At 41.0% G+C, this 13,493-nt stretch overlaps 1 protein-coding gene across 11 annotated transcripts in view; it reads left to right on the top strand.

The window, feature by feature from the left end:
- The window catches only part of MTCL1 (microtubule crosslinking factor 1), a 103,163-nt gene that overhangs the window by 82,801 nt on the left and 6,869 nt on the right, over positions 1-13,493 (top strand). For all 11 annotated transcript variants that reach the window (XM_090137379.1, XM_090137378.1, XM_090137375.1 and 8 more), the window contains 4 exons: positions 2,769-3,023; positions 7,042-7,347; positions 9,976-10,007; positions 11,196-12,747. In XM_090137379.1, coding sequence (XP_089993505.1) covers positions 2,769-3,023; positions 7,042-7,347; positions 9,976-10,007; positions 11,196-12,747 — 2,145 coding nt within the window. The remainder of the gene's footprint in view (positions 1-2,768; positions 3,024-7,041; positions 7,348-9,975; positions 10,008-11,195; positions 12,748-13,493) is intronic.

Raw genomic sequence — 13,493 nt, 5'->3', positions numbered from 1 at the left:
TAAGCCATGGAGTTATTGGAGAGGCATCCAGCCACCTTACCAGTCAGCAGGTTTAGGACTTAGATTTTCATGCTAAGGAGCCACCGATGGACCCTTCCTCTATGATGTGAGCCCTGCCATAAACACAGAGACAGGACTCCCCAGGAGCATTGTTCTGCCTTCCCCCAACACTGAAAACCACCTTCTGAGTGTAAAGGCATTGCCTCTAACTGGGAAGTGTTCTGTATCCCAAATCATAGAACAGCAGGAAATTGTTCTCATTTGCCTTGGTTTTGGACTTATCTTTGTACTTATCATATTCTTCTCAAATGGAGCAAGCAGCAAGGCTCTGGTCTAGAGAATGGTCTGACACAGGATAATGTTTTGGTAGCTTGGGCAAGGCACTCTGGTACAGCTGGGAATTCCTGGTATTGCTCTTCTGAAGCACATTCTTTCACCTCCTTGCCTTTATTGGCTTTCCTGCTCTTTGCAGGCAGCATGGCCTTGGGAACACTGCCTTTCTTGTTTGCTAGATGAAAGGCTGAGAATTTGCTCAGTAGTGATGAAGAAGTCAGTGTTACAAGGGGAGAAAGAATATAAGTCGAGTTCAACGTTTTGCTATTTATTTTTCTTTTAGATTAAAAAAAAAAAATGGAAGAAGGAATTTGCTTTATAGGGTAATCATACAAACTCTGCTGCAACAGAGCATTTGTTTTATGTACAGGTTTGCTTTTAGTATTTTTGAGCTTCATGCTGGCTAAAGAATTTATTGCAGACATTTGTATGTCTGGCAACTTAGCATGTTAGCTATAGTTACTACTGTAAGTGGCATTATTTCCCAGAAGACAGCAGAGCTGTTTGGTGGAGACCAGGCACTCCAGCCTGGTTGGATTTACTCCAGGCACTCCAGCAGCACCTGCTAAGAGCTCCTATTGCAAGACAAGAAGTCTGTGGGGGCATTAACGGTCCTTGAAAGGTGAATAAACAAGTCCTAAGTAGCTCTTTGTCAGACTTAGATGTCAGAAAACTGTATAGTTTATGTCATTTTAAAGTTTGTTTAGAGTTATGTCATTTCTATTTTGGATTTTATCACATAATATATTATAGTAAGTAATTATTGCCTTTGCTTTACAGACAAGGAATGTAGAAGTAGGGTATACTCCACTAATTCCAAAGGGCAGGAGGGAAGCATTGTAGTTGGCAGCAGAATAATTTTGGGACTGCTGTGGGCAGCCTCCATGCCCTCATCTGCTGGTCAATTCTGCACCCACCTGCTCACCAGTGCCACCAATCAATTAACCCGTTTATCTTTCCAGCTGAATTCCTTCTCTACAACGCTCTTAATATCTTCCGCTTTTTTAAAAGGTTTTCCACACAGTTGATGTTATTTCTTCTGATCTAAGTCTGGTACCTACCTTTTGGTTTGTTTACTGAAGCTTGAGTTCTGGAGTTAATACTGAGTGAAATGCTTCACTGCTGTCAAATTTACCTTCAGGAAGGTTTTACAGGTGTGAACAGTTGCAGACGGAGGCCCGTCAGCATCTAGCATCTGTGCCTGTACAGAATATCACACAGTTGAGTCAAATGTTTTCAGCACCATTCTGGCTCCACAAATTTACACTGCATAAACGGGTTGAGGGAGAGAAGATAGTATAATGTCAACATCCATAGAGTCACAGAATGGTTTTGATTGGGAGGAACTTTAAAGATCATCTAGTTTCAACTCCCTCACCATGGGCAGGGACATCTCTCACTAAATTACGCTGCCCAAAGCCCCATCCAACCTGTCCATAGGGTGCTGCTTTTTTATAATTGATTTTTATGGTTACTTGCTTGGTTTGAAAATAACTGACTTTGGAAATTAGTGGTAGAAGTTGCAGGTATTTAAGATCTCCCTGCAGTGCATGTGATTGTAATAGGCTGTTCTCTGCAGCCCAGCAAATGACTCAAGCAATGGCCTCCCTCCCATTTATTTGGGAAGGATGTTCCAAAGACAAATAAGCTCCACTCCCTAATCCAGTCTGGACTTCTTTGTGCTCATAGAGTTTGAGCTTACATTCTGCTTTGCGCAATTTGAAAGTGCTGTCCTCCCCTCTTGCTAAAGGAGCACGTTTCCTAGGAAACCTGCTACCTCTGCCTTTTGAAGACAACTTCAGAAGCAGAAATGAGTTTTTAGTGCTCTTCTCTCTTGGCTGCTTGCAGAGCCAGACCCATCCTGACTCATTTACACATCTACTGAGTTATAAACAAAAGGTCAAGTTTCAGGGATAAATTCTTCTCTCTTTTGAGCTAACACAATGACATTGAGCCCCTTTTTCATTCTGACACAGTCTAGCAGTGGTCCACATTTGCCAGAGAAGCTATGCAATTTCTGACCTTTGAGATTTGTCAGAAACAGAACAAAGCCAAGAGCTAGAAGTACGGGTTGGGTTGGAAACCCCTTTCCAGCACATCATGACTACATTTTCCAATGATCTTATCACTTTGAGACAGCTATCCTGATCTAATTGAGCTGATCCCCCGGCATGAAGTAAAGGAGAAGGAATAGAAGGTATCATCAGCTAACAGTCACATAAATTAATATAGTTACCGTGATCTGCAGAGATGAGGGGACATGATCTCAGTACATCTCTTTGTGCTGGTCTCTGCTGGGAGGTATGAGGAGGTATATAGAAACACGCTGCTGAAGGCTGTTGTAGGCAGAAAGTCTCTAACACAAATTCCTTTCCTGAGACAGGGTTTTACCTGAGAAAGTTTGATGTCCTAATAACTTTTTGTTTTAATGGCAGCTGGAAGGGAAGAATGAGAGCAGCTTAGGAGAAACAGGCCTCACTTCTGATGCAAAGGGAGCTTTTAAACGGGAAAGAGAGGAGCATAAGAAGCTTCTGGCTGAGACTCACGGTGTGGTGATGGACCTCCGCTGGCAAATCCAGCACAGTGAGAAGAACTGGAACCGAGAAAAAGTGGAACTCCTGGACAGGCTTGATAGAGACCGGCGAGAATGGGAACGCCAAAAGAAAGAGCTGCTCAGGCAATTAGAGCAGGTGAGGAGTCAGCTTTGGAGTTGGGGTTGGCAATGGTTGGCTGCTAGTGCGAGATGTTACACTATTACTGTACTCAGACTAAGGTCAAGGAACGGTTTAAAGGAAAAATGTTTTAAGAAACAGCATAGGAACAATTTTGGTTCCTTGGATACATCAGTGTTTTCCAAGATACAAAACAATTCACATAGATACACAAGGGAGTAAAGGGGAAATGCTCATAATCCCTGTAATGCCTATGAGAAATCAGCTCCAGGTTAAAGGCCATTTCCTGCTTCATTTCCATTACCCTGGACAGGCATGGTCACACTGATTCACTGAAGGCTTATGTGCATCTTTTCATGCTTAAACACTCAATCCCACGCACAGGGTTATTCAAGGTTGGATATACAGCTTTCTGCCAGAAAAGTCTGTTCATCTGTGAATTTGCCACCAAAGATACAGCTACTGTAACTATTTGTGAAGAGCTCTGACTGATAACAAATAAGCAGTTTGCAATGCTAAGTATTTGGAAAACAGTTCTGACCTTGGTCACATGAATTTTGTGCACACCTCTGTTATCATTTGCAAATCTGATAATTACATACCTATGCCCTTGTTTTTCACGCCTGTCTGCACTTTCATCTGCTTAGTATTAGAGCTTGATTTGAAAATGTTGATCTAAATTATGCTTAATGGATTTATTATCTGGCTGGAAGCCACACACACCAAAAAAAAAAATTAAAAATGGAAAATCAAGTTTAATGATGGAGAAATAATACACCACTTTTGACTGAACTGTGTTCATCTCTGAGTCATGCATTCCAGGAAGAATAAGAAAAACAACTGAGATTGTGGGTGCTCAGTTAACTGAATACTTCCTGTCTTTAGGACATCAAAAATGGAACTGCATCACATTAGTATGCTTGTAGGGAACAGTGCTGCCTGAATGAACTACAAAGTACCTTCTCATGTTAAGCTGATGAAAGCGTGGTGTAACTTCATGACTGGTTTTTGGAAAGGGTTCTTTATGTCTCATGGTCTCACCCTTGGGCTGCAACAAGAGAAAAGCCACCAGACTATGAATGTTACAAGTACAAGACTAAAACTCATTGTAAGTGATGGCTGTTAAATCCTCAGAGAAGCATTTAAGTGAATGTTGTACTCTACAGGTATTTCTACAGATCTGAGTAGGTGGTGACCAATATGAAAGCTTTACAAACCAAGAAAGATTATTTTTGTTTCTTCAAAATATCAGTAAGTGATATGCTGTTCATCCGAGAGAGTTTTTGAGAATACTTCACACTGCTTTGTGAACTAGCCCTTACAATGCCTTATGATGCAGACATTTAGTATGTCTCTTAAGATAAAATAACTGATGTACATGAGCTAAGAAGGGGTGTAGCTGAGCTCTTCATCAGTCATCTTGTTCCCAGATTTCACTGGCTGAGATCTCCCTGTTTAACTAGGCTGACTTCTAATGTTGAATTTCTGTGGATGCTTCATGCAAAATGAGAACTAAGTGATTGTTAAAAAATTTCCCAGTATACTAAGGGCATGGGTATACACTTTTGCTTAGAGTCACCGGTACTTTGGATGTTTATCCTGCTGTCTCTGTGAAGTGTATTTTTTAATATGATCTCTTCACTGTCTCCTCAGTAGCCTGAGGGAGTTAACCTTATTCAAGACTGCCTAGTCTACTCCCTGGGAATGAGGCACATTGAAGGGAGAAGAGAAATCCCTGCTAATGGTACCTAGCCTTTAATTTTCTTCAAACCTGACATAACCTCTCAGTGTCATCTTGAGAGAGTCTGCAAAATAGATCTTAACTAACCCTGGAGCTGATTTCTTCTCTTACTATTCTGAATCTTCTGGAGTCTCACTATATATTTACCATGCAAGAGTGGTACACAATATTAGCAATAGATATGAAAATTAAAAATATTATGTCAAGCTAATTTCAGAGGACGAGATGACCAGAAATAGCACTTGAGATCTTGGCTATCTGCCTGCAAAACTTCATAATCCCATTTTTGCTTATAATCAAACATTTCCCCGTGTGACAGGAAGCTTCCAAATATTTGCAGGCTTTTGCTGAATATCCTCTCAGATTGCAGTCATGCCCTGCTTTGTGCGGGAGCAAATAGTATTTCTCTGAAGTCCTTCTCAGTGTTTTTCTGTGTTTATTCCATGTATGGCAATACTTGGAGGATGAGGAGACTACACCAGTGTGTATATTTGAACAGAGTCTAAGAGATAACTGAAGCATGTGTGCCAAATTTCCTACTAATGCTTTATGCCTGTCTGCTTTAACATAGCTGATGAATAATGCAAGTATGATGAGAGAGAAGCTCACATCAATGTATAAAATATATCAAATACTTTACTCTGCAGAGTTACCGGAATACCACTTGCATATAAAAAAACATGATGACCTACTTCTTTCTGAGCTCAGACTTTTATATTTATATTTTCAAGTTCACTGTCATTTGTTTTTCCTTAGTGAATCTCCCTCCACTGTGCTCCTAAACCTAACTCTGCACAGATCTCACCAATAAATATTTAAAACTAAAAGGATGGTGGTTTACTCCAGGATCTCTTGAGATACACCCTTCAGACCTACCTTTATAGGACATCTTAAATTAGCTCCTTTTAATAAAACACTTTCAGATTTTTTGAATAATAAGCAAAACACAAAGATACACTCACATTTTTGCGCGAGTTCCGCAATTTGGGACCTGGCCTAAAATCTGCATTTGATCTGTGTTAGGCAGTGTGATGCTGGTTTATTTTTTCTATGTGAATACAGTACCAGAAGAGGTTTAGGTTAGACTTAAGGAAGAACTTCTTCTCTCAGAGAGTGGTCAGGCACTGGAATGGCCTGCCAAGGGAGGTGGTGGAGTCGCCACCTCTGGCAGTGTTCAAGAGGCGTCTGGACGAGGAGCTGCAAGATGTGGTTTAGTAGCTTGTGGTAGCAGTGGCAGTGTGAAGACGGTTGGACTAGATGATCTCATAAGTCGTTTCCAACCTTGTGATTCTATGATTCTGTGAATATTAGAAGACTGTTTTGTAGGTCTTCAGTCCCCGAAAACCTAGGAAATGAGTTGCATTTGCAGGTTATTCTCAGTAACCTTAGCAGGTTGCTCTAGCAAATCATGGGAATTATGTATCAGATTCTTGCTGTCATTCATTGTGTTTGAATGTATCATTCACCTCATCCACTTTAAATTGTATTTACAATTAGAGCAAAAGTTGATAATATAACCCAATTCTAACATTGATGCAAGTTCAATATCAATAGCGATTGGTCCTCTCTTCATCCAGTTTTTGCAAATTGTAAAGTAAATAACTTCGATAGTCCTTCTATAAATATGTATTTTCTTTAAAAATGCTTTACATGCCTAATTCATCCCTTTAAAAATTTGATATTCTTAGAAACAGTCAACTTTCTAGTTGTGTATTAGGAGTAGACTATCTCTAAAACAAAACTTTTGCCTTTTGTTAAGAGAGATTTTCCACCTCTGTAAACGAGATGAGTGGTGTACATGAAAGTGCAAGTCTTATATTGCTTATCAGAGGAAAATTTGTTTTTGTTTTGATTACACTCAAAGTCACTCGTATTTGGGCTTTTACTTGTTCTACATTACGATCTCATATCAAGATTGCTTTTAAATAACAGTGTTGAGTTGATTTGTTCCTTTAAAAATTGGATTACAGGTAGATGCATGATTTTGTGTGCATCTATGCAGTGTATATATGTATATGTAGGTATATATGTTGGTGGCTTATAGGTAAAGCAAGATGTCTGTAAATAATCAAAAGTAAATATGTATTTAATCATTTGTGAGTAATAGCATCAAAGTCCTAGGTCCATCTCCCATTGGAAAAAGACCAAGGGAGCAAAGCCAGCATGCCTGGAGCCATGATCTCAGCCAGCCCTCCAGCTCTCTGCATTGCCTTGCTCCTGGGGAAGGATAAGAAATGCGGAGTGGCATACGTTGCATGAATAATTGCTGTTCCTTCCAATCTGCTTTGTTCCCAGCTTCAGAAAGAAGTGAGCCCACGAAGAGGAGGGGGCTTTCTATGTGACCAGAAGGAGAGTAACCTTCGTCCATTTACGACCCAGGGGAACCTTCATATGCCCCGTCCGATGGGATCAAGATCCTACTCTGACTCGGATGCCATTCAGTTTGATGACCGGTCACTGTCCAAGCTGAAGGAGAGCGATCGGTGCAGCGCCACAGAGAACCTCTTCCTGGAGTCACTGTCTCTTGATTCCCCCGATGAGTCGGAGGAGCATCGCTCCCGGCAGCTGGAGCGAGAGAAACTTGTGACCGGATTAACAGAAGTACGCGCACTTCTAACTTTTGTCAAGCCTGCCTGTTGTCTTGTGTCAGAATTGGTATCACACTCCTGCTCTCAAAAATGAAACGCTATGTCTCGGTCACTGCTCGCAGTTACTCAGTAGGGAATTTATAACAAATGGGGTTTGTTCCTTGTTAGGAGCCGTTCAGACGGTGTATATAATGTGAGAAACGGAGAGCCGATCTAAAGGCCCCAAAGATTATATCATCTGGTGACCATTCATATTATGTTCAATAACTATATTAGATGCATCATGTTGGCCCAGAAAGTCTTAAATCATCTCATCCAGTTGTAAATACGTGTATAACTAGGAGGAAGCACGGGCTATACACTGCTAGTAAAACTTGAAGTGCTACAGAGAGCTACTTCAGGCTCCTCCATTGTGGCTGCCTCCTAAGTAGGTTAGTGGGAGGAAGTGAGATGAGATGTTGTAAAAATAGAAGTACTCATCATCAGCAAAGTATCTGACCTCAGTTTGCACCGAAAAGCTGCAGAGATCCAAAACGCAGTGCTAAGAGATGCTGTTGGACCATAGAGAATGTATCAGAGAACTCATAGAATCATCAAGGCTGGAAAAGACCTCCAAGATCATCCAGTCCAGCCGTTCACCTACCACTAATATTTCCTCACTAAACCATGTCCCTTAGGACAACATCTAAACAGAATGTAGTCTGTGTCCTGCTAAAATCTACTCCACAGCACTCTTAGTCTCACTGGATTCAGGTCTTCACAGTTTTGTCAGATATTTAGCCTGTGCTCTGAGCACATTAGAGCTTGAGTTGGACACATTTATAGCTAACAGGGAAGCAGGAGCTTTCCAGTAAAAAATACATCTGCATACTCAGGCTTGAAAATTTGACCACTGTGGAAATAAGTCTGTCAGCAGGTCAGATGTCAGATTCCCTGCAAGACTGATAAAGTTTCACCAGTGTGTCTTGACTAGAACGTGGAAGCCTGCAAAAACTTGACCAAAGCATTTATTTGATATGCATAGCATTGTTCCTTAGCTAAAGGACTGGGACATCAGGTTCTCTGAGAGAAAAAACAAACAAACGAAAAAAAGATTAAGAACGGCAAGGAGTGTGGCCGCAGTTCTTACATTTTGGGTAGCTGGCGCTGCATATACATTCCAATTAGATTTTCCTCCCTCCAGTAGCATAAAATTTTGGGGAGCAGTGTGGGATTCTGTATTTTTTTTATCTCTCAGCTGATTATTTCAAGTGCTCTGTGTAAAACGATACCATTGTCATTTCCTGTTTCATTCTGATTGCCATTTTCTTTACTTTCAATTCAGCCTGGTAGTTAAGAACAGAAACCTCTCCAGATGATTTCCATTTTCAGACGTTACCACCACTGACAAAAGCGTTGGCAGCAAAATTAGGTCCTTGGTGATATTTGCATAGCTTCTTCCTTTCAAAGCATACTTTGGTGAAACCTGTGCTAAGTGATTTTGCCTCAGTGGGTTTGTTCAAGCAAAGCTGATTGGAGTTTAATGAATAGCTTTACTAAGGATGCACAGAGGCAATTGCAGCCCGCTGACTGTTCCTCACCACTGTGTTTTCTTTGTGGTACTAATTGTAGCAAAGTCAATCCAGCCTTCAGCCTGATTCTCCATTCATTTAGATCAAATTCACTCTGTAATAGCTGCACTGAAGCCAGCAAATTTATTCCAGACTTATACCAGAGTAAAACGCTTTATTTTTTTCTCTGACTCTGGATAAATACCTTTTTGGATAATTATAAGGAGAAATACACTTCTGTGTTGGCAGTGTACTTGAATTCATGAGCTTGTATAAAAATAATAAGCACTAATACTCTTTTTTATTCCTGATCGTATTTTGTATTTCCTGTTTTGCTAGAAATGTAAACAATTAAAACAATGACTGCAAAGAAGTTGCTTCAGAAGTATCTATTAAAAAAGAAAGAAAAAAAAGCAACAACTAATTGTCACAGAGAAGTAATTGCCATGAAAACATCTTAATGCCATTAGCAAACTGTAGGTGTTCCCCTTATGAAACAAGAAACAGTCTTCCCACGCATTTAATATAGCTATCTTAATGGGTTTCAAATGGTGCCATTTGGTGGTTCCTAAAAAACATATACTGAAATCTTATGTCAAAGGATCACGTTTTATCTCTTATTTCAGCACGTCAAGGCCTCTGACATGAAGCAGATTCATTCCATGTACGCATTCACTTACAAATAAGTAGTCCATAACTATACATTGTACACGTGGAAAAAAAGCCATTTGCTTTTCTTCATAGAGCTTACTTCTATTTGAGTGCCAAGTGGGGAAATTGCAAAATGGAACCTTCAAATGTTGTTTTTTGTTTTTTTTTTTCCTTAGGTACAGGTTCAAGGCTGTTCCAGATGTAGTGTACAGGCTTTCTGTGCGAAGGCTGTCATTCCTAATGGGATTGACCATTTTGCTGCCTATGTGCAAAGGGAAGAGTATTCTCAGAGGCAATTTAAAATTCCCTATCTGAGAGAAAGCTGCTTTTTAAAGCCAGACATACCTGGTGGAACCACCTAGAATGACAGAACATCCACGAGTGAATGCCACAAATAGGTTCAGAAATGACTTACGCTGTTTGTTTTTGTTTTTCTTCAGGAGGAAGAAACACACAAAGGAAATCTTCAAAGGTGAATAAAACTTGCAGAAAAAAAACAGCAAGCAGTCAGATAACCAGAATTCTGGCTCTCTTGTGCCTAAAGCACAGACCCCAAGCATAGCTGTGCCACCTCCTAATCAGCCAGCAATCCAGATTAATAGATTTAGCCAGGGATTAATTTGTCTCAATATGCTTCTGTTCTGCTCCGATTAACTTGGGCCACATTCAGCTGTGGTGCACAAAGATCAGTGTCTGAAAGTTCACAATGCTGCTTTGTTAGCAGGTAGTACAGACCTGTAGACATAGATACATAGAGGAAAACCATTAGGGAGGAGGACCTGACATACTCCTGCTTGTCCAGGATGTTTTGCTTTGAACTGGTTCTGGTCTGATCTCATGGGTTGAATGCGCATCTGGCCCTAGAGTGCCTTTCTGTAATTTTGGAGAGTATCTTCCAGGTCATTTTTATCCCCAAATGCAAACTAGAGCATCTGAGTAGGAGATTTGCTTCAAAAGTGCTCTCATCCGAAGAGACCTCATCCAAATTTAGAGACCTCATTGAGCTGACTCTCATAACTATACTCATGTTTTTTAAGAAGTCCCATTGAGAAAGATTGTTTTGTTGTTTGATTTTTCCCTATAGCAAGGCAGTAGGGCAACTCAGTCTGTGATTTGTATGAACCGGTGACGTGTGGGAAAGCCAAAAATTCAGTGTTATCATGTAGAGACTCCCTTCTCTCAAAGTACAGCATTCCTGTTAAATGTAACTGCATCTCAGCTGTGTGTCCCGCATCCTGAGCAGTCTCGGGAGTGGGGGTGGACTTGCTGATTTCACAGCAAGTCAGAAATGCTCTGTATTTGCTTTGAAAAGTCTGCTTCATATTGTCATAAAGACTCATTTTCTGTAGACAATTTATTTCTGAAATGCACCCTACTGCTGCATATTTCAGACATTTGCCAAGCAGTAATCCATGAGAAAGCAGTAAATTAAGAAGCATTAATAAACTGTTCAGTTTTTAATAACGCATCAGGAATGCTTTCATTTCACAGCTATTTAAAAAAACAAGAAAAGTGGGTCTAAATGAAAAGAAAGCTAAAGTGGTTTTGTATAGAAGCAGATAGTAAAAGTTGGATTTTCTCAGTCAGTTTTCTGTTGAAAATAGTAGCTCTGTGAGAATTTTCAAGGCTATGAGTGGTACTCTTGTGTTCCTCTCTGCAGGGCAATGTCCGTTTCTTCCATGTCAGAATTCCAGCGCTTAATGGATATTTCTCCATTTCTACCAGAAAAAAACTTGCCTTTATCCAGCAGCAAAGATGACATAACCCCTCCTTTGTCACCTGATGATCTGAAATACATTGAGGATTTCAACAAAAACTGGGATTACAGTAGCACCAGGAATCATGGGGGGGGCACCGAGAAGCCTGCAGAAGGGTGGACAGAATCTGGGAAAGCTGGGAATGATCCTACTCCAGATCCTTTCCAGGCCTCATCGTGGTACCTCACCACCAGCGTCACAATGACAACCAACACCATGACCAGCCCGGAGCACTGCCAGAAGCAGCCCCCAAGGAGTCATGGTGTAACTGAAAAAATGGGAGTTCGGATCTTCCACAGCCCACCAGTGGTCCGTAGGTTTGATAACTCAGTGATAACTGGCAGTGAAGGGAAAAGCCAAGTGGAGCCAGACTTCCTGTTTTCTATGACCAAAGCTATGGGGAACGTTGCTGAGGCAAAAGGTCCTTCCTCCGACATGTTTGGAAGATGGTCTTGTGACCTGACCAAACACCATAAGGATTTTCTGGAGAATGGTCTTCATCCCATTGAACGTCCTATTTGCACTACTGTGGGCTTTGCCTCACCCTTGCACAGCTTGGAGATGTCCAAAAACATGAGCGATGATATGAAGGAGGTTGCTTTCTCTGTCCGAAATGCGATACGCTCTAACTCTAATTCAGGAGAGCCTCAGTTTAAGGACACAGCGTGTCAAACCAATGGTATGAGAACAACAGGGACACAGACCACCCAGACCATCAGTGTTGGCTTGCAGACAGAAACCCTGCGCAGTATCACCAGCAGTCCACACAAGTGTCTGACACCAAAGGGGGGGTCCACGCCTGTCTCTTCACCATCCAGAAGCCTGAGAAGCAGGCAAGTGACCCCCGTCATTGAAAAGGTCCAGGCTAAGTTTGAACGCACATGCTGCTCCCCCAAATATGGCTCTCCAAAGCTGCAAAGAAAAATTCTTCCCAAATCAGACCAGCCAAATAACAGGACTTTGCCTGGCACACCTCAGAAAGGATTCAGTGAGTCTGCTTGGGCTCGATCAACTACTACAAGGGAGAGTCCTGTTCATACCACCATCAATGATGGCCTCTCCAGTTTGTTCAACATCATTGACCATAGCCCCATCTTTCATGAGACCTTCCAAAAATGCCCCAGGTCTAGCAGCCGATCCAGGTCAGCAGAACCCAGACCAGAGCTGGGCCCATTGCAGGAGCCATGTACTAATGCCCGTGGCAGATCACCCAGTCCTCTCCGTTTGGGTACAGAGACACAAAAGGAAGATGGGACTGAGGTGACAAGTATCAGGCAGGACTTATCTGCTCCTCCAGGGTATACACTTACAGAAAATGCTGCCAGGATCTTGAATAAGAAACTTTTGGAGCATGCCTTAAAGGAAGAGAGAAGGCTACCTTCACACAGCCCACCAAATCTTAGCAATGACAACAGCACAGGAGAAATTGTCAAAGTAGATCCAGGGTCCATAGAGGTAATGAGTTTGTTTGTTTTTCCTCCTATAGCTAAATGCACTCTCCTTTGATCAAATGCATTATGAATTATCTTACAGTCCTGCCAGTTGTTTACAGTGAATTTCTTAGTCCTGCATGGTACCACCAGCGAATCCCAGTCATGAAACTATTGGATTAGTTTCTGAAGAACTTGTTAAAGAATTGAGTGTCTATCCTGACAGCTTATCAGGCTTGAAAATATCAGTAGAGCTTTATCCTTTACAGGATAAAGATGGTTCTCCCCGAATGACTGGGATAACTGGTTTCAGTTACAAAACGCACCATGCATTACAGATGTTCTAGGGTCTGTAGGTCTGAGAAAATTTCTTTTTTATGCTGGATGGAAAGGTAGGCTCTTTCTCCTACAGAACAGTGGGTGATAGCAAGTTTGCATGAAAAATAGTTACTTCAGTATCCTGAACCAAAACTTCAGGGCCTTCAGCATACCTTTTCTGGATATATCTGAGTAAGTTTGGTTCTGGTCTGTGAATGTGATTAAATGGCATGAATGAATGTGATTAAATAGCATTTGGTATTGATTGTTGCTGCTTCGTCATATTAAAAAAAGAAAAAGAAAAAGAAAAAGAAAAAGAAAAAGAAAAAGAAAAAGAAAAAGAAAAAGAAAAAGAAAAAGAAAAAGAAAAAGAAAAAGAAAAAGAAAAAGAAAAAGAAAAAGATGATAATCAACTAGTCTAAGCACAAACCTACTTAGTGCTTAGGAACTTTT

The sequence above is a fragment of the Phasianus colchicus genome, chromosome 3 (genome assembly GCF_987193195.1).
Source record: "Phasianus colchicus chromosome 3, bPhaCol1.hap1.1, whole genome shotgun sequence".
NCBI classification, from domain to species: Eukaryota; Metazoa; Chordata; class Aves; order Galliformes; family Phasianidae; genus Phasianus; species Phasianus colchicus.
Note: the sequence above shows the minus strand (reverse complement) of the source record. Positions and strands in the feature narration are given on the sequence as shown.